Here is a 21270-nt window from a genome sequence, read left to right as displayed (position 1 = left end):
ATGGCAGTGGGAGAGATTTTTCTTGGGGCGTTCCTTCAGTTGCTGCTCGACAGGTTGGCGCCTCGCGAGATCCTCAACTTTGGTCTCGTAAAGGGCGTCGACAAAAAGCTGAAGAAATGGAGTGACAATTTGTCTGCAATCGTAGCGGTGCTGAATGATGCGGAGGACAAGCAACTGACAGGGCATGGTGTGGAACTGAAATTGTGGCTGGGTGACCTCAGAGACTTGGCTTATGATGTAGAAGACGTGCTGGACAAATTTGCTACTAAAAGATTGAAGCGCCAGATAGAGGGACGTGATCAAGCCAGCACAAGTAAAAAGGTGCGGAGTTCATTCTCTAAACTGAAACTCAATTTCGATATGAACTCTGAAATAAAGAAGATTACAGAGCGGTTGCAAGAGATCTCTGAACGGAAAGATAAGTTTGGTTTAAAGGACACTGGGGCGTCTAGTCAAGCATGGTCAAGGCCACCAACTTCGGGCGTGTTGGGTGGACTAACCGTTGTTGGAAGAGATGGAGATAAAGCAAAAATATTAGACATGTTGTCGAGAGATAATGTCAACTTTCATGTTGTTGCCATTGTTGGCATGGCTGGCCTTGGGAAGACTACACTTGCTCAATTTGCATTCAACAACAACAGTGATGTCATGAAGGAGTTCGAGCCGAGGGTGTGGGTGTCTGTGTCCGATGACTTCGACGTTGTAAGATTGACGAAGGCAATTCTTGAATCAGTCACATCTAAACGCGTTGAAGTAGAGGAGTTCAGTAAAATGCAGCATGATTTGAATGAGCAGTTAAGAGGTAAAAAGTTTTTAATTGTTTTAGATGATATTTGGAACAAAGGTGACCGTGATTTAGATGATCTGTGGACAAGACTTCAATCCCCTTTTAGTGTTGGAGCACAAGGAAGTAAGATAATTGTGACAACACGTGACCAAAATGTTGCAGAGATTATGAGAGCCACCGAAATTCATAACTTGGAGCCTATGTCAGATGATAATTGTTTGGAAATATTTGAGCAGCATGCATTTGTTAACAATGATAGACCACCAAATTTTGAGTTGCTTCAGAAAAAAATTGCTGAAAAATGCAGAGGATTGCCCTTAGCTGCAAGAACTCTTGGTGGGCTTTTACGTCTGAAAGAAATAAACGAATGGGAAGGAATATTGAACGACAAATTGTGGAATTTATCAGGTGAGAGTGACAATATTCTTCGGGTATTAAAGTTGAGCTATCACCACCTTCCTTCCAACTTGAAGAGGTGTTTTGCCTATTGCTCAATATTTCCAAATGACTATGAATTTGGGGAGAAGCAATTGATCCTTTTATGGATGGCAGAGGGTTTGATTCAACAACCACCAGAAGCCAATAGACAAATGGAGGATTTAGGGCACGACTATTTTCAAGAGCTATTATGTAGGTCATTATTTCAAAAGGCCAGTGAAAACAATTCACGATATGTAATGCATGACCTTGTTACTGATTTGGCACAATGGGCAGCAGGAAATACTTGTTTTAGATTGGAGGACAAGAAAGGTGATAACTTCCAATCTGAATGCTTTCGTCATTCGTCTTTCATGATTGGTGACTATGATGGAGTTCAAAAGTTCGAGGCCTTTCGCGAAGTTGAACGTTTGCGAACATTCCTGCCACTTTCACTATCAAATACTTGGCAGACTAGATATCTGGCTCGTAAGGTAATTTTTGATTTATTAACTCAGATGCAATAATTACGGGTGCTTTCTTTGAATGGCTATGAAATAGCTCATGAGCTGCCAGATTCAATTGGTAATTTGAAGTATCTGCGGTATCTTGATCTTTCTCACACAAGGATAACAAGTTTGCCTGAATCAACAACCACTCTTTACAACTTACAGACATTGATACTTGAAGATTGTCGTTATTTGAAGGCACTACCTATCAACTTGAGGAATCTAGTGAATCTGCGTCATCTCAACAATTCAAAAGTAGATTCACTAAAAGCAATGCCTCCGCAACTAGGTCGATTGACGAATCTACAATCTTTGCCTAATTTTGTGGTGGGTAAAGGTAGTGATGAATCAGGGATAAGAGAGATAGGATCCCTATCCCATCTCCGAGGGACATTATCGCTCTCAAAGTTGGAGAATGTGATTGATGCTGAGGATGCACGGAAGGCTGACTTAAAATCCAAGGAGAGAGTAGATGAATTGGTGCTAGAATGGTCGGATAACACACGAGAAACTCAATTAGGTGTGCTTGACAGATTAGAACCTCATAGAATGCTTGAAAAACTCATCATCAGGGGTTATGCTGGATTAGAATTTTCAACATGGATTGGAGATCGTTTATTCTCCACTATGGTGCATGTACGCTTAGACAAATGTAAAAATTGTCAAATCTTGCCACCACTTGGGCAACTGCCTTTGCTCAAAGAACTTTATATTACAGGAATGGCTGCAGTGAAAAGTGTTGGTCCTGAGTTTTATGGGGAGGGTAGCTTGCCTTTTCCAGTACTAGAGACTCTTGTGTTTGAGGATCAGGTTTTCCCTTGCTTGAAGTTTCTTTCAATCAGCAATTGTCCTCAATTGGAGGGTAAGTTGCTCGAGAACCTTGATTCATTAGAAACACTTACAATTATTAAATGCGAGGAATTGGTGATTTCAATTTCCAACTATAAACAAATTGGTCGATTATGGATTGAAGGCTGCAAAGCGGTGGTGAAGACAAGTGGGGTTGAGTTTGAGTTATTAGAGTCCTTGGGACTTTCATATATTTCAGAGGTGAGGTTCCAAAGAGGGGAATTCACCAAAGGATTAAGGAAGGTTGCAAAATTGAGGATTGGCGGATGTGAGGAGCTGACATCTTCACTGAAGAATGAGGATAGAGTATTGCAATACTTGATTTCTCTTGATCATTTGGTTATTAAAAGCAACTCTTCCCTCCTTGAAAAGCTGGGAAAAGAAGCAGAGGAGTTGCTGCAATTGCAAATATTGACTTGCAAGCTTAAATATCTACATTTAAACAAGTGTGCAAGTCTTTCGAAGGTACCAGAAGGGTTGCATCACCTAACGGCTCTTCAACACCTTCAAATTGTTGGATGCTCAAATCTGGTTTCTTTCCCAGATGTTGGTCTGCCTCCTTCCCTTGAAGTCATATGGATTCTGGGGTGTCATTCGTTGCTGTATTTCGCAAAATACCGGATTCCCCCAAATCTAAGAAGAATAGAGATATTTCAGTGTAAAAGTTTGAAATCATTAGTAGAGAAAGAGGAGGATAGTTCTTCGTCTTCGTCTTCTTCTCATATTTCTCTTGAGCACTTGGGAATATCGAGATGTGAATCTCTAACGTCGTTATCATTGAGAGGCCAGTTGTTTCCCAGGGCGCTTAAAAGCCTTGAAATATTCTATTGTAGAGAGCTGCAGTTAAATGGGTTAGCCCACGACAACACTAATTATTGTCTTGAACGTATTAGCATCAAATTATGCCCAAATCTGAAATCGTTACCAGAGGGCCTATGCCACCTCACCAATCTTCAAACTTTAGAGATTTTTGGTTGTGGGAGTCTGGTTTCCATCCCGAGCCTGAGTGGTGAGGGTTTGCTTTCGCCAACAACAACAGCCGCCTCCAGCCTGAGACAAATCAAAATCGAAAATTGCAACAAATTGGAGATGTTACCGGACATGCGCAATCTCAACTGTCTTTAGGAATTGAATATTGGAGGAATCAAGAATTGTAAGCCGCTGTCGGAGCTGTTGCACAGGCTCACCTCTCTTACAAAATTGTCCATCAGTGGTGTAGACCCAAGTGTGGTTTCATTTCCACCCGACAGTTACAGGGAGATGGATATGGAGATGCTGCTCCCCAAAACTCTCACTCGTCTCTCAATTGGGGGCTTCCCAAATCTGAAGAAACTGAGGAGCAAGGGCTTTCAATTCCTCACCTCTCTTCGATCTCTTCAACTCCAGAATTGTCCAAAGCTGGCACATATTCCAGCGGAGGGGTTGCCTATTTCACTGAGGCAACTTTATATCAGTCGGTGTCCTCTGCTAAAAGATAAATGCCAGCCTGGTAGTAAAGGACGATACCTGCCCAAAATATCCCACATCCCCTGCATAGAAATAATGGATTAGAAGACGGTTTGAAGATGATGAGAACCCACACCCACACATGGGAGGACATGGACATGGTCAACTCCGACTCTCACTGTCCCCAGGTACTTCAAATTTCAAACATTATCAACACTTTCCCTGTACTCTTTATGGTGAGACTCCTTTTCTGTCATATTATTGCGAGTAGTTTACCTTAGTTTCATTTCAAAAAAATAAGTAATTTACTGATTTTCTGGTTCTGGCTCTTTCTTTGTGCTATTGTACCCTCTTGACTTCTTCAATCTTCATGACCCAGTCCTCGTATGATGTCTGGTCCAGTGTGAGAGGGTTGAAAGAAGGGACTGCCTCTCTTGCTTTCGGAGCTGCAGGGTGAAGAGCTGTGAAAGGACTGGATAGCAACAAGGTCATTTCATATCGTGGTAACATCAACTGAAGATGGTAAATCACTAACTTTCTGTTGCAAGTTTCAGATGTTTAATATTTTGCCATTTGGTTTGCCTTATAATATTTTGTCATCTCTGTACTGAGAAAACTTTTACCCATATTTTTCTTTCTTTTGTTTGCTTGGCTACAATCTTTAGAGGACTTGTAACCAAATGTTGGGACAACTTCAGTTTTTAAAGGACATCATGTAACCAAATGTTGTTCTTTGTTCTTTTGAACAGAAATATCGACTCAACCTGCCAGATACTTATGACAAATTCTTGATATTTGCACTGAGATATTATATTTGCAACTAAGCTTCATCTTTACTTTAATGATTTACCAAATTATCTTTTGAATCATGCTGAAAAATACAGATGCTATATACAGATTACCGTGTTTTTTTTAAAGAATGTGCTTCTGCATTGGCAGGAACGCTTCCAATATCCAGATGCTATATACAGATTACGGAAGTGGATGTTGTGTTGTGCCAGAATAGTCTTCAAACTCCCATCCCTTCAAGCTTCTCAAGAAACCGCAGCAGGGGAATAGTAAACTCGTATGGCCATGCTCTTTTTCTCTCCAGATGTTTTGTTTGCTCCTTGATTCGAGTGTGACGCCTACAATGGTATTGTCCTCTTTGCAGAAAGAGTTGAAACCATCCATTGCTACTTTCAGCAGCAATGGGAGTTAAATAGGCCCAAACTCAAAATTTCAAGAAAAGAATCCTCTTCCTCTGCAGCAGCTGGTGACAGTGGTGCAGAAAGGACTCAGAAAGATATTTATGATAGAGTTTCGTCAGTTCTTTGGACAACCATTTGCTTTAAATTTTCTGCCTATCAAAGCAAGAAGGATTGTTTATTGGGTCATGTCAATTCACTAGGCATTTGTAAACAGTGAGAAGGAACAGCAAACAATGAGATAGTTTTTTTTATACAAATTTTACAAACAAAAATATACTCTAAATTAATATAATCTACGGGGAGGGGAATTTGAACTTTGGTGCAATGAGGCAGGCTCACTGCCCGGGCTTAACCCGCCTCTCCAGCAAGCAATGAGATATTACATATTCATATACAGAATTCTTATTGCATCATCAATCAAATAAGATATGCACCCTTGGTTTGGCACTGAATTGTTGATGACCAATATGGTTGTGCTGACATCTACATTGTTTGTTGTTTTCTTTGTTTCTTTTGGTTCATTAGGAATAACTTATATTCTTTGGTGTTTGCATGTCATCTCAATTGTGTTAGGTCTTAGACTCTTAGCCGATTCTGAAATTTTGTTCTCTATTGGATTATATGTTGAATTGCATGTCCTTACCATTTTTATATGTTAAACAGTTCATCAATAAGAGATTCTATATATGATGGATGAATTTACAGCCATTTGGATTACAAATGGGGATATATATGACATTCTAAGAGTTCAATTATCTGTCTAAACTATTATAATCTATATATGCCAATATTTAAACAAAAATGAAATAAAGAAAACAGATGGGTTAATTGGCAAAGATCATGCTTGGTCTGATTGTCCACCCCACCACGATGCAAGCATATATAGGCGATATCTCTTGGTTGCTAGTTTATTTTCTAAATGCCCATCTCTTGCATTTTTATCGGAAGGTTACCGCACTGTAATTCCATAAACAAAATCAATATCCACACAAAAATAAAATTACTTACAATAATCATGTAATCTACCCTATGCTCTAATCTCGTATCTTTTGAATTCCAACCCACCGTGCATAATCAACCCACCTGTTCCACAATATAAAGAATCATGAGAATTGTAGAGGAAAACACAACCAACTAACATAATGAGATTAAAGGAGAACTCAGATCTTACATCAAGGACCCCAAGAATGTGTTGCCTGTTCGAACAACAAAGCAAATTGCACTCAGTATAATCTTGTGTTTGTGTAGCAAGGGTTCTAGAATTCGTTGTTCGATTACTCCAGCGAGAACTTGGTACCTTTAAAACAAAAGGTATATCATTATGCACGTTTCCAATAATAACAAAAATAAATTATTATCATTTCCGACTAGCCTCAACTCTTTATGAGCAATGATTAAATAGTAGTGTCATTGCCAAATAAAATAATAAGTCAATGAAATAATCAGGATATCTCTTAGTCCTTCTCTTAAAGATGAGATGCATGTTTCTTTAATCCCCCCTATCCAACCAACATCAATTATCATAGCATTGGTCTTCTTTTTTTTCCCTCAATCAAAAAGCTAAATAATGGTAAACAGAAGATTTCCTTCTTCAAGGTGTCTTCTGCAGATCCTTCCTTTGCTGCAGCACATCTTGTATCCATTGTTAGAATAATGGAAAGCATGTGTCCTTTCACATAAATAACTGTTCTATTTTGAGAGGTTAAAGAGTTTCTTTTTAAGACATGTTTATGGTGGCACGTGTCTTTGCATAGGAATAACTGGTGTATGATTTTTATAAAGGGTTTCTTCTGTCAACATGTTCTGGAGACTATATATGGATTCAAATAGTTAGAAGAGCTTGTTTCTCTTTTCCCCATGTGCTCTTAAGATAAAAAGCTTCTCGATAACTAGAAAGGCCCAGTTCCATCCAGAAATGCCACAAATGGTTTTTTTGGATAGATACTATTCTCCATGGATATGATAGTAACTCTTTAAAATACCAAGTTTCTTCAGTCAGTCTTGAAAAGTTTGTTAATGGTTTATGCTGTCAGTTCATGAAGGTTAGAGTAAATAATAAATAGATTACTTAAATCTGCAGAAAACCTGTGTACCTTAGATTGCTAGAAACTGCCATATAAACTCCATAGGCTACACTAGTTGATAATATGGGAACATCCTCTGCTTCACCAGCAAAAGATTTATCGATAGCTTTTCGTGCATTAATCAATGCATTTGTTACACCCGTACCAATCTAAAAGAAATTGAAAAATTGTAATCAGTCATATGACACCAAACGGCTACTAGCCTATTGAAACTGTCAAACATATAAAAAACTGGGAACCACATAACATCATGACACCTGTGTAGCCATTACAATGGGTGGGAAGCAGATTTCATATGTGCATTCTGCAATGAAAAACTTATAACACGAGACAAAAACAATCATATGACAAGAATATAAAGAACCCAGGCCTGTATAGAATTATTCATCAATGTTGTAATGGTTGATGCAACGTTAAATTAAAGCGTTACTTGCTCTAAGATATAATGAGTTAGTTACAGGGTTAGTTTAAGAGCAGATATCTCTTGCTTTTGCAGTTGCATCCTGGCATGTGAAAGAAAGACAATCTTTACATAGATCCCTTACCAGTTTTTGGACAACCATTTACTTGAAGCATTATGTCTTTCAGAGAAGATTGCGTTTTTTTTTTGGGGTCATGTCAATGCACTAGGCATTTGTAAATAAGGAACCGCAAGAAGTGAGATATTACATATTCATATACATTATTATTATTATTCTTATTTTTTTATGTTTTATTTTTTTACCTTCATCCTCAGTTGGTTAGGCACTGAATTGTATATACCAATTTGGTTGCGCTGACATCTTCATCGTTTGTTTTCTTTTTATTTCTTTCAACTCTGAATTTTTTAGTACCTTTTGGTGTTGGCATCCCATTGTTTTTAGGTCTTGTTAGACTCTTAACTTTTGTTGCCTAGAGGATTCTATGTTCAGTTGAGTTGACAGGTTTATACAATATAATCTCACAGCTGGATACATTATAAGTACCTTCCAGCGCTGCCCCATCTTGTAGAGTAAGGTCATATATGGGGTACCGATTACAAATCTAAGAGTTGGATTGGTCTTTTGGACTATTACAGTCCTTATGTGTCAAGATTTAAACAAAAAAGAGGAAATGCGAAAAAAATAAAAGGATTTCAAATGATTTCTCACCCTTGCAATGGTTGTGGGTTAATTTGGCATAGATCATGATGGAAGGATATAGAATGCGACGGGAGCTATGCTATGCAAAATAGTGGTCGTTCGTAAGGCAAAAATCATTGTCATATATCACACACCTAACACAAATATCACTACCAAATTTATTTCCAGTGTGAATTGCAAATGCTTTTTAAAGGACTTATTTGTGAAGAACCGAACTTTAGTAACATCGTCTCGAGTCAATTCTTTAGAAATAAAATAATAATAATAATTACTAGGATAGGTCAAAAATTCGATTCGGTCTTACAAACTCGTAGTGAAGTATATGACAGATAAAATCTAAATTGAATATGACTAATCTACCACAGACCTTTGTAGCCTAATCTAAGATGTTCATGCATACATAGACTTAATCAAATTGACTAGAGCGGATGTGTTTCCCTCTGCATTAGAATTAATAATGTTTGTATAAAATATATATATATATATTAGGGAACATTTTCAAACTTATGAAATGTTGACAAATCTAAAATTATTTTTGCCAATAATGCTATATTTTTTCCCTAAGACTTATCTGTATACATAAAATTCTACATTTTTGACATAAATTGTTCTACCCTTATCCCATAATCCTGCAAATAAAATGGTTATTATGACTTCTACACATCTGAGTTTTATCTGATGGCTACGTGGCGACGTGTAACCCGCTACAAATCCTACAGCTGCCACTATAAATACTTGTCACTTCCCAAGCCACAAAACGCCACCACTGCTCAAATTCTCCAGCTTAGCATAGCTCCCATCACATGTCACACGGGCGATGCCTCTTGGATGCTACTTTATTTTCTCAATGTTCTTTCTTGCATTTTTATCATCAACACCCAAAAGATTACCGCATAAATATATATAATATGTAATTTTATAAACGAAATCAACATCCACACAAAAATAAAATTACTTACAACAATCATGAACTGTGGTCATCTACCTTATGCTCTAATCTCGTATCTTCTCTTAAAAAGAATCTCCATACTGTACATTCTGCATTGCAAAACTTATGACACGAGACAAACAGTCTAGTAATGAACTAACAATACTCCCACTTCTATCACTGAATGCATACAAAATTGTAGAGTTTAAGATGAAATGTACTTTCAATGGCAATAAAGCACACTAGAGCCTCAGAGTGGAAGAATAAATTTATAAGACTGGTTTAAGATGAAATATATTTAATTCCGGATACGTAAATAAAGAGTTGTTCACAGGGCTGGTCTTGAGATTTTGAGGGCCCTGTGCTAACCTTAAACTGGGGCCTCATATAAGATAACACAAACTTACACCATTACGTAATGTCATACAATAAATGTTTTTTTTTTCTTAAAGTGACCAAAGTACCCCTACTCCCAAGGGCAAAAATTGAAAATTCACAAAAGAATTAAATTTGATTAAATCGATTAAATTGTATCAGGGATGTTACACCTTTTGAATAATCACCATGATTGTGAATGAGTCTTTGTCGTAATAGATATATTAAATATTTTTTAACACCTAATTTATTTTGTATCAATATTCCAAGAACATCATTAATTTGACGTGTCTTGTTTGGTTGAGTTAGTTGGATGCATTATTTTTGTAAAAATAAATATCTTTTTAACACCTAATTTATTTTGTATCAATATTCTAAGAACATCATTAATTGGATGCAACTTTTTTGATTGAGTTAGTTGGATGCATTAATTTTGCAATATCTTTGGATCGGACGACGACGGTGGCCAGCGAAGGTCAAGAGAGCGATTGAAATGATATTAATCATGAGGAAATTCATGCACTTGGCTCATAGGGCCCGTTTGAACTTCCATGAAATGAGAGTGAGGGAGAACCAATATGTGACCAACCTCATCAAAATTTATTGGTGAAATTAATCATAATATGTGGCTGGACAAAAGCAAGTGTGATGTGAGTGAGTTTAAAAAAAAACCATGTTAGGATCAAACATAATCTGACAGAAGGACGCGGCATGAGCTGGAGCTGGACCATTAGAATAGACTAGACACTATTGATTCAAAACTCAATTATCAGCTTCTACACTCATCCATCTTCATATATATTATGTCTTGGTTCTGGCTTTCTTGATCTCTTTTGTTCTAAAAGTGTGTAACTGTGTATTGCCTTTGAATTTTCCTTCTTGTTCACTGCGACACCTTCGGTATTTGGTAATTCGTGAAGAAATCTGCTGCTGATACTTAAACTGCAGGTACTTTTGATTTATTCTGTTCGGGGCCTTTTATTTTTTGTTTCTTTTAGTTTCTTGTATTTTATTTGTTTTGCGCAATATAATAATAATAATTTTTTTTTATCAAAGAAAGAGCGACTGTATTTATCTGCTCAGACTTCCTGTTTTCTTTATCTATTTCGTAAGATACAACAATAGAAACTTTGAAGAATTTTTTATTCATTTTTTCAAAACTGATTTATGATTTTTATTAAATAAAAAAAGGCTCGCTGTCATCGACGGTGGCGAGGCAACATAAAGGCCCCAAGCCACTGCCAAAGTTATGTAATATATATATTTTTTTTATACAAGCGATATTCAAGAACTGCTCTTAAAATAGACTAGACACACGATTGATTCAAAACTCAATTATCAGCTTCTACTTTTCTATGTAACGTGCTGGTGGCAGCAGTTAAAGGAATATTTTTAGGTTTTTATCTTGGAGCCAGAAGCAAACCAGAATCATAAATATATATAAATTTATTTGAGTGATCTCTCAATAAAAGGGGACTTATATATATACTATTTCCTTCTTCTTTTTTCACATTATTGTCTCATTTGGTACTGTTTCTTAAAAGAATTATTTTTACTCATTTTGTTCATATATAAGAAATTTTGTTATAAGCGTAATGTTTTTGTAAGCGCAGTTAGAAGCATTTTTAGCTTGTAGTCATTTCAAAGGCAAGCTCTAACGAACCCTTAATCGGTAATTTCAAGCTAATAAAAATCTTTGATCCTCATGAAAATCTTGACTTTAATCTTCAAATGGATCAAAATGATATAATAAAATAACGTTAATCTCAACGTTAATGATACAATAAATCTGATTCTGCTTGTGCGCAACAAATCTGGACTGAAGAAGTGGAACTGAGCTGGAGTCTTCCTAGTTTTGTTCCACTCTACCTTTGGTGGAGTCGTTTTTGTTTTTTGTTTTTTTTGTTCTGTTCTATTTCGATCAAAGTGACTTTTCCTGCTTGATACAATACAAGCAGAAAAGAAAAATGAAAAATATCAACCAAAAAGTCACTTTGATGGAAATAGAACAGAACAAACAAAAACAAAACGACCCACCAAAAGTAGAGTGGAACAAAACTATAGGAAGACTCAAGCTCTGTTTTTCTACTTCTTCAGTCCAGATTTGTTGCTCACAAGCAGAATCAGATTTGAGCTTCCATGTAAGTGCTTCTTGCAAGCATAATAATTATTTCAATCTTTTATATTTATGTTTTTATATGCCATACATACATTCATCAATGAGACCTACACATCCTAAGTAAAACTAAGTTTTCACTTAATTTCTGCAGTTGTGCGTCTTAATTTGTTCAGTGTGGATTTTTGGATCTCAAGCAAAATCAGATATCAAAATTTCCATGTAAGTGCTTATTCTGAACTGAAATATCCTAAGTAATTATTTCATTTTGTTTTATATTTGGCTTCCTGCGTTATTCTTGTTCCCCCAGCTAAAACTAGTATTTTTTTTTTAACGTAATTTGTGCAGTTGTGCGTGTTCATATTGTTGAAGAAAACTTCCTTACTTTTTTGGCTGCTTGTGTGTGTCTCTTCAGTCTTAATTATCAACAAGTATGGCAGTGGGAGAGATTTTTCTTGGGGCGTTCCTTCAGGTGCTGCTCGACAGGTTGGGGCCTCGCGAGATCCTCAACAACTTTGGTCTCGTAAAGGGCGTCGACAAAAAGCTGAATAAATGGAGTGACAATTTGTCTGTAATCGTAGCGGTACTGAATGATGCGGAGGAGAAGCAACTGACAGATCATGGTGTGAAATTGTGGCTGGATGAACTCAGAGACTTGGCTTATGATGTAGAAGACGTGCTGGACAAATTTGCTACTAAAATATTGAAGCGCCAGATAGAGGGACGTGATCAAGTAAAAAGGTGCTGGACAAGTAAAAAGGTGCGGAGATCATTCTCTAAACTGACACTCAATGTCGATATGAACTCTGAAATAAAGAAGATTACAGAGCGGTTGCAAGGGATCTCTGAACGGAAAGATGAGTTTGGTTTAAAGGACACTGGGACGTCTAGTAAAGCATGGTCAAGGCCACCAACTTCGGGCGTGTTGGGTGGACTAACCGTTGTTGGAAGAGATGGAGAGAAAGCAAAAATATTAGAAATGTTGTCGAGCGATGAGCATAGTAATGTCAGCTTTGATGTTGTTGCCATTGTTGGCATGCCTGGCCTTGGGAAGACAACACTTGCTCAATTTGCTTTCAACAACAACAGTGATGTCATGAAGGAGTTCGAGCTGAAGGTGTGGGTGTCTGTGTCCGGTGACTTCAACGTTGTAAGAGTGACGAAGGCAATTCTTGAATCAGTCACATCTCAACCCGTTAAAGTAGAGGAGTTCAGTAAAATGCAGCATGATTTGAATGAGCAGTTAAGAGGCAAAAAGTTTTTAATTGTTTTAGATGATATTTGGAACAAAGGTGATTTATATGATCTGTGGACAAGACTTCAATCCCCTTTTAGTGTTGGAGCACAAGGAAGTAAGATAATTGTGACAACACGTGACCTAAATGTTGCAAAGATTATGGGAGCCACCGAAGTTCATAACTTGGAGTATATGTCAGATGATAATTGTTTGGAAATATTTGAGCAGCATGCATTTGTGAACATTAACAATGATAGACCACCAAATTTTGAGTTGCTTCAGAAAAAAATTGCTGAAAAATGCAGTGGATTGCCCTTAGCAGCAAGAACTCTTGGTGGGCTTTTACGTCAGAAAGAAATAAACGAATGGGAAGAAATATTGAACAACAAATTGTGGAATTTATCAGGTAAGAGTGACATTCTTCCGGTATTAAAGTTGAGCTATCACTATCTTCCTTCCAACTTGAAGAGGTGTTTTGCCTATTGCTCAATATTTCCAAATGACTATGAATTTGGGGAGAAGCAATTGATCCTTTTATGGATGGCAGAGGGTTTGATTCAACAACCACCAGAAGCCAATAGACAAATGGAGGATTTAGGGCACGACTATTTTCAAGAGCTATTATGTAGGTCATTATTTCAAAAGGCAAGTGAAAACAATTCACGATATGTAATGCATGACCTTGTTACTGATTTGGCACAATGGGCAGCAGGAAATACTTGTTTTAGATTGGAGGACAAGAAGAAAGGCTGCTTCTATCCTTCTGGATAAGCACTATCGTACTTACTGTGGGCACTAAGAGTTCTCTCTGGCTCACCCCCCCTCAGGCAGCTTCCCTTCTTTTCTAGCGGGCCTCCTTCCCCTATCCAACGCCTCCCCCTGTTTTGCTATTCACTATTCCAGACCTACCCCACACCCAACTTCTCTTCCTTTTCTCAATCCCACTTTTCCCCCCCTCCCTAACCCAGACTCGCTCCCCATCTCTTTTAACCTCCTTTACTGGCGGGCCCTTCCCCTCTTTTTCAACTCTTTCACCCTTTCTGCTTTTCCTCTGCCAGATCCACCATCTAACCCCTACCCCCCCTTTTTTTTCTTCTTTTTCTTTGGTTGCCCCCTTTTCTGTCTGCACTCCCGCTTTGTCGGCTCTGTGTGTAGTAAATTTTTCTACATTGTTACTAGTTTGATGCTATTTTCCCTTTGCTTTTTGCAATTGGGTTATCTGCTTGCGACGGGCTTCAAGGTTTTTTCCTAAGTCGGTCTGTGCAGTGTGGCTAGTGAAGAAGCACGCCAGGTGTTTGTTCCTCTGTCAAGTAGCTGATGCATGTTTTCTGACTCTTGTCCAACTCGTGAGGAACCTTTTTGGTTCTTTCTCGTTAGCCTCTATTGGCTGTGGTCTGTGCTCTATTTTGGGAAGGCCCCCTCTCGTCGAGCTTCATGAACCTTTTGAGCTGGAATTGTCAGGGGCTTGGGAACCCTCCGACTGTTCAGGCGGTGGTGAACCTCATTCACCAAAAAAGGCCAAAAGTGATTTTTCTTAGTGAAACAAGATGTAGCATGGCGAAGATGGAGCAAATTAAATTCCGGTTGGGGTTCTCGAATTTGTTCGTTGTTCCAAGCAGGGGCAGTGCTGGTGGCCTTTGCCTCCTGTGGAGGGAGGAAGTGAATATTGTCATCAAATCTTCCTCTCTCAATCATATTGATGCTGAGTGCGATTCGGGTGACTCGGTAGGAGTTTGGAGACTGACTGGGTTCTACGGCTGCCCCCAAGTGTCTGATCGTTCTTTCTCTTGGAATATCCTATCTCGTTTGGGTCAGCAGTCCTCCTTACCGTGGTTGTGCTTTGGGGATTTCAACGAAATCCTAAGTAATCAGGAGAAGTGCGGTGGTCTCTTAAGATCTGAATGGCAGATGGATAACTTCAGAGATGCCCTCGCTGATAGTGATCTTTCTGACCTTGGCTTCGTAGGGAGTCCTTTCACTTGGTCTTCATCCAGGTCTGGTGGGATTTCTTGCAGGTTGGATCGTGCTGTTGCTAACTTTCCTTGGCGGGACAAGTTCCCCCATCATCGTGTGGTGCATTTGGCTCCTAGTAAATCTGATCACTTGCCCGTCCTTATCGAGGTGCGAACTGGAGTCTCTCGGACTGCTTCTCAATCAAGGCGCAGATTCCGTTTTGAGGAGTTTTGGCTCCAGCATTCGGAATGTGAGCAGATAGTTCGGTCTGGCTGGAGCACAGCTGCTCCCGGAGTGCCTATGGCTCAAGTGTGTGAGAAACTCAAAGCAACCAGGTTTGCTTTACTTCACTGGAACAGGCACACCTTCGGTCATTTTAAGGCTGAATTGGAAGGAATCCAGAACTCTCTTGAGGTCCTTTGGAATTTGCCCCCTTCTAGTCTGGTGCATGCTCAGCAGAAGGCCTTGATGGGGCAGCTCGATTCCCTCCTTTCTTGCGAGGAAATTTACTGGCGACAACGCTCTCGCTCTCTGTGGCTTAAGAATGGGGATCGGAATACTCGGTACTTTCACCAGCAAGCCTCAAATCGGAAACGTAGGAATTGCTTAAAGGGGCTTAAAGATGCTCAAGGAGTTTGGCACGACGATGAAAAAGGCATTAAGGTCATCGTTCTGGATCATTTCAGGAAGATTTTCTTGGCGCAGGGAGAGAATACTTCCGCTGTTCATGAGGTGTTAGAGGTGGTTGAGCCCAAATTCACTAGTACAATGAATGATGCTTTGTGTGTAGAATTTTCAGCCGAAGAGATTAGGTTGGCTCTGTTTTCCATGGCCCCCTCCACTGCCCCTGGCCCTGATGGTATGGCTCCAGTCTTCTTTCAAAAATTCTGGAATATCGTCGGTGATGATGTGGTCTGTGCAGTTCGCTCTTTCTTGTTGGGGAATGGTTTTCTTAAACAAATCTGCTTCACTCATGTGGCCCTGATTCCTAAAACTCAGTCTCCTCAGGATATGTCGCAAATCCGCCCTATCAGTCTCTGTAACGTGCTTTATAAGATTGCTGCTAAGGTTTTGACGAACCGACTGAAACCAATGATGGATTCTATTATATCTCCCTTTCATAGTGCCTTTGTCCCTGGGCGTTTGATTTCTGATAACTCTCTTGTTGCGGCAGAGGTTGCGCACCATTTGCATGGCAAGCGTGGTGGGAATTCAGGTTCCATGGCTATTAAACTAGATATGAGCAAGGCTTACGACCGGGTTGAATGGTCTTTTTTAAGGGCTATGATGTTGCGGCTGGGTCTGAATCTCCAGTGGGTTGATATGATCATGAGATGTGTTACTTCTGTCTCTTATTACTTTTTGATTAATGGAGTCCCAACAGGCTTTGTGGTTCCCTCTCGCGGGTTGAGACAAGGGGATCCCATATCCCCGTATTTGTTCCTTATGTGTGTGGAAGGGTTGTCTGCTCTGATTTCTAGTAGAGAGCGGGATGGTTTAATCCAGGGGGTTAAAATTTGCAGGAACGCCCCAAGTATACATCATTTACTCTTTGCAGATGACAGCTTCATTTTTGCTAGAGCTTCTAGGGATGAATGTTCTCAAGTGATGAAAATTCTGCGGTCTTATGAACTAGCCTCAGGTCAGGTTGTCAATCTCCTAAAAAGCAGCGTGGTCTTCAGCAAAAATGTGAAGGAACACACTCGTGCTGTGCTTTCTAGTATTTTGGGGGTGCTCTGTGTCTCGGTCCATGAAAAGTACCTTGGTTTGCCTACTTTTGTGGGTCGGGCCAAACGCATGGTCTTTGCTTCCCTCAAAGAAAAGTTGTGGAATAAGCTTAAAGGGTGGAAAGGTAAGCTTTTGAGTGGGGCTGGTAGGGAGATTTTGATTAAGGCAGTGGCTCAATCTCTGCCAACTTACACCATGAACTGCTTTTTGCTTCCTAAAGGCTTTTGTGATGAATTAAATAGTGCTGTTGCCAAATTTTGGTGGAGTGGGGATAAAGACAAACGTAAGATTCATTGGCTGCCTTGGAAGAAGTTGTGCAACTTCAAGTTGGAAGGTGGTCTGAACTTCCGTGAACTCCGTGCTTTCAATTTAGCTCTTTTGGCCAAACAAGGATGGCGGCTTTGTCAACAGCCAAACTCTTTGGTGGCTCGCTTATTCCGGGCTAAGTACTACCCTGGTTCTGACTTCTTATTGGCCCCAGAAGGAAATAACCCTTCCTTTTGTTGGCGTAGCATCTTTGCTGCCAAACAGGTTCTGGAGAGAGGGATGCGTTGGCAAGTCGGCAATGGGTCTTCCATTAGGGTGTGGTTTGATAAGTGGATCCCTAGACTTCCTTCTTTCCAAGTCCTCTCCCCCCCACCCCATGACTCTTTCCGAAATCTGAGAGTGGATGCCCTCCTTGAGGCTGACGGAAACTGGAATTTTCGACTCCTCCATGATCTTTTCCCGGTGGGGGAGGTGGAGGCTATTAGTTCGATCCCTTTGAGCTTTCGCAAGCCTCAAGATCGTCGGATTTGGCACCACGTGCCAAATGGTTGTTTCACCGTTCGCAGTGCCTATGGTGTTGCCCGGGATTGGCTGATAAGTGGGGAGGTGACCCTCCCTCAATTTCCTGTTGCTGTTGTTGAGACTGATAAGAAGTTTTGGTCTGCGATCTGGCGTGCCAAGATCCCTCCGAAAGTTAAAATTTGTGCTTGGAAAGTTGCTTGGGACATTATTCCTACCCGAGTAAGGTTGTATCATCGGAAAGTGGATATTGGTACAGACTGTGTGAGGTGTATCTCTTCTGAGGAATCTTCCCTGCATCTTTTTGTCCAATGCCCTTTTGCTACCGCTGTCTGGTCGGCTTCTCCTCTGGGCCCGAAGTTGTCTGATCGGTTCATAATTGTATATCATTTTGTACCCTTCTAGCTTATGATTTGGTTATGTTTTTGAGTTAAACTTGTGCTTTTAATCCTTTTTGTGTTTATCTTTCAGTTAATTGACATTTAGGTAACAATGATGACTTTGGATAGGAAATGATGTAATCCATGCATGTTAAGGCTTGATTTGGGTGAATGGAAGAAGGGCTTAAAGACAAACACATTTTGGCTACAACTCCTTTCCAGCCCAATTTCGTAGGTCAGCTTCTTGGCCTTGGATCAGCATGCTATGGGGCTTGGATAAGGTGAAGATCTTCATGAAACTTGTTCCAATGGGTGTCTAGTACAACATATCCAAAGTTCAGCCCAATTGGACATTTGTGGAGTGCTCAGCCCACCCAACACTCAACCCTGCTCAGGAGGATTTGCAGCTGCCAGCTTTGTCATGTGCCTCCATGTGCCTCACCCATGCTGCAACTGACTTTGGATCCAACATAATGAGTGAAGTGGGGAGGCATTCCAGCTATGAAAGTCTAAAGGATCAAGTTGGTACATGCTGGAGTTATTATAGAGAAAGCATGTGCATGCATGTAAAGCATAAATGAAATGAAGTCAACTCCAGTCTCTGTTCGGCAGCCAAATTGTAAGTCCCAAAACGCATACTTCTACTGCTCCGATGGGAATACTTTCTTCATAGAAGTTGTTCCAATGGGTGTCTACTATAACATATCCAAATTTGAGCCCCATTGGATAAGTTTTGAAACCTCTGGCCTTCCTACACCAAGTCTGGTTCAGAAGACTCGTTTTTGTTCAACAACCAAAAGAAGACCACATGGGTTGGCAGCAAAAGGCAGCCACAATTGATCACCTTTGATCCCATGTGAAGAAAGCTTGAGGTGCAGCAAAAGAAGTATGGGATGGGATTGATTCCAACCACACTAACATAGACAAGATGAAGTGGGAGTTATGGGTTGTATTAAATGAGGAATGGTGGTGTTGGATTTCATCATGATGTTCCTCCCTCTTAGCCCTATAAATAGAGGAGTCTTCAAGCTACAAAATTCACTTCAGCCATCCTCCACACTTCCATCATCCAGAAATCATCCTCATACATTCCCACAACCCCAAACACTCAAGCAATCAACCCAATACTCTAAACTGCCCCAAAATCACCAAAACAGCTCCAGAAAACCTCCCTTCCATTTCCCTACGAATTTCCTCTTTCTCAGCCATCACCACTCACTCAAGCTCATCTCAAATCACCTCCATATCCTTCATACATCCTTCTAGACGTGGAGAAGCTCTTGGAGAAGCATTGGACACTACAAGAACTTCAGAAAAGGGTTTTTCTACTCTTATGGCATTCATTATGTTTTCCCATTTCTATTTTAGTTTCTTTTCCATTATGAGTAGCTAAATCCATAACTAGGGCTTCGATGTAACCTAACATGAATATTCTGGGTTTATAAGTTTGGAGTTTCAAGTTTGATTCATGATTCATGTTCTTATTCATTATGCTTATAAGTTAACATGCTTGTTTGAATGATTGATCACCATTAGAACTTGTTTGTTAACTATATTGGTTTGAATTAAGAGTAGACACCATGCTTTAATTCGAATTGAACTATGAATAGGAAGAGTATGTATGGACATTCGACAACAGGGATTAGATACATGCTTGGTTGTTTAAATTGTTCTTCTATGCTTAATGGGTTCCTAATGCTTAATTTTAGGTTAGACAACAAATGATCAAATTAGGGAATTAGGAACACAAGGTTAGGACCAAACACCATGGCCTAATCATACTTTAGCTAGAATCAATCTTTGAATTTGAATTAGACTTGTTACTTGACTCCATATAACCCAGAATTGAATTGTTATGGTGATTCGAATGCCCTAGTCTCCAAATCTGTTTTCCAACTCTTAAAACCACTCTTTGTTACACTTGTTTATTTGCTTTCATTTGCAATTTCAGTTTGCTCACTTCCTTTCACAATCACAATCACTCTCACTTTAATTTCTGTTTTAGACTTAACTTCCTAACTTCTTGAATTCGGTAATCTACGTACATAACTAATTTGAACTTCTCAGTCTTCGTGGGTACGACCTCGTACTTGTCTTGCTATACTACTAATTGCCCCGTACAATTGCGAGTTAACATAATAATTAACAACAAATTTTGGCGCCGTTGCCGGGGACTGAACGAAAGTTCTTCCCTGGTTATGTGCCCAAGGTTACCTTATTCTTTTTAGTGTTTCTAATTAATCTAATTTTCTGTTTCAGGTAGTTTATGTCTAAAAGACCGTTCCTTGAACAAGTGAGGTCTTCGTTCCAACGCTCCAGATCTTTGAACGCAGGACCATCGTTGCAACCCAACCGGGTGATCTCTGAAGTTCATAATCGTCTAGAAAGAGAGTTGTCAACTGCAAAAGAGCAAGCTCTTGCCACATTTACAAGTATTGCTCTCCACACTGAACTTCCTGGTTCTTCACCTTCAAATTCGGAAGCAAGTTCAGACCAAGAAGAAGAAGAAGAAGAGATGGCTGCCAATGAGTTCATGGGAGAACTTGATATCCCAACAATTCCAGCATCTCCTTCAAGCATTTTGCTGCCCACTGTAGCTCGAAATTATGAGCTTAAATCTTCTCATCTTAATATGCTGCCTTCCTTTTATGGTTTACCTAATGAAGATCCATTAACTCATATAAAGGATATTTTTAATGTTGTGAGTTCTTTTCCCTTGACAGGTGTGACAGAAGATCAACTTCGAATGAGAGTGTTTCCATACACTTTGAAGGATAAGGCGAAATATTGGTTGAATTCTTTGAAGCCTGGTTCACTCACTACATGGGCTGCCATTCAAAAGAAGTTCTTGGAGAAATACTTCTCCACGCAAAAGACCGACATGCTTAGGGATAAGATCTTGTTATTTGCACAGCAAGATGATGAATCGTTTTGTGAAGCATGGGAGAGATTCAATGGGCTGCTCAACCAATGTCCTCATCATGGGATTCCATTGAAGCTTCAAATGCGTATGTTTTATAAAGGACTAACCCCTTCTAGTCATAATATAGTCACCAATTTTGCAGGTGGTTCTTTTAAAACCAAAACTCCAGAAGAAACATACGAACTCTTTGAGGAGATAGCAATGGAGACCCAACATACGGATACAAGAGGTAAACGTGTTATTAGTGGTTCTAATGATGCTTCTAGTGTGCAGATTTCAAAACTGGAACAAAAGCTAGATGCTCTTCTTGCATTAAACTCAAGAAGCCCTCCGAAGGAAGTGTGTAGTATTTGCGAAACTCCTGACCATGCTACCATAGCTTGTCCACTTGGGGCTGGATATCCAGAATTTGTGCAAGAGCAAGCTAAGTTGGTAAATTCC

General features: G+C 39.5%; 1 protein-coding gene, 1 long non-coding RNA gene, 1 other non-coding gene and 1 pseudogene across 7 annotated transcripts; 2 read left to right on the top strand and 2 right to left on the bottom strand.

Annotated features, from left to right (window-relative positions):
- On the top strand, positions 1–5470 carry LOC110774492 (putative disease resistance RPP13-like protein 1; annotated as a pseudogene). Its single transcript, XR_015833379.1, has 3 exons — positions 1–4244; positions 4388–4530; positions 4948–5470. The product of XR_015833379.1 is annotated as a putative disease resistance RPP13-like protein 1 (transcript).
- Positions 5471–6105: 635 nt separating this feature from the next.
- LOC148296247 (uncharacterized) lies at positions 6106–7424 on the bottom strand. Its single transcript, XR_015833380.1, has 3 exons — positions 7292–7424; positions 6370–6495; positions 6106–6281 (listed from the first exon to the last, which is right to left on the bottom strand). It is a non-coding gene; the product is annotated as an uncharacterized LOC148296247 (long non-coding RNA).
- A 2935-nt stretch (positions 7425–10359) lies between these two features.
- Positions 10360–14361, top strand: LOC110763238 (putative disease resistance RPP13-like protein 1). Of its 4 annotated transcripts, none has more exons than XM_088248265.1 (3): positions 10360–10654; positions 11977–12044; positions 12171–14361. In XM_088248265.1, exon 3 carries the CDS (start codon positions 12256–12258, stop codon positions 13828–13830), a length of 1575 nt encoding a protein of 524 aa, XP_088104391.1. In that variant the 5' UTR covers positions 10360–10654; positions 11977–12044; positions 12171–12255; the 3' UTR covers positions 13831–14361. The 4 variants fall into 4 exon arrangements, with proteins under 4 accessions (XP_088104391.1, XP_088104390.1, XP_088104392.1 ...); XM_088248264.1 differs by having other exon boundaries at positions 10361–10654; positions 12238–14361; XM_088248266.1 differs by lacking the exon at positions 10360–10654 and adding an exon at positions 11607–11847 and having other exon boundaries at positions 12238–14361.
- Positions 14362–20787: 6426 nt separating this feature from the next.
- On the bottom strand, positions 20788–20894 carry LOC148296246 (small nucleolar RNA R71). The gene has a single exon (XR_015834265.1). It is a non-coding gene; the product is annotated as a small nucleolar RNA R71 (small nucleolar RNA).
- Between the last annotated feature and the right edge of the window lie 376 nt (positions 20895–21270).

This window comes from Prunus avium, chromosome 2 (genome assembly GCF_965620075.1).
Source record: "Prunus avium chromosome 2, drPruAviu1.hap1.1, whole genome shotgun sequence".
NCBI lineage: Eukaryota > Viridiplantae > Streptophyta > Magnoliopsida > Rosales > Rosaceae > Prunus > Prunus avium.
This window is presented reverse-complemented; position numbering and strand designations above follow the sequence as displayed.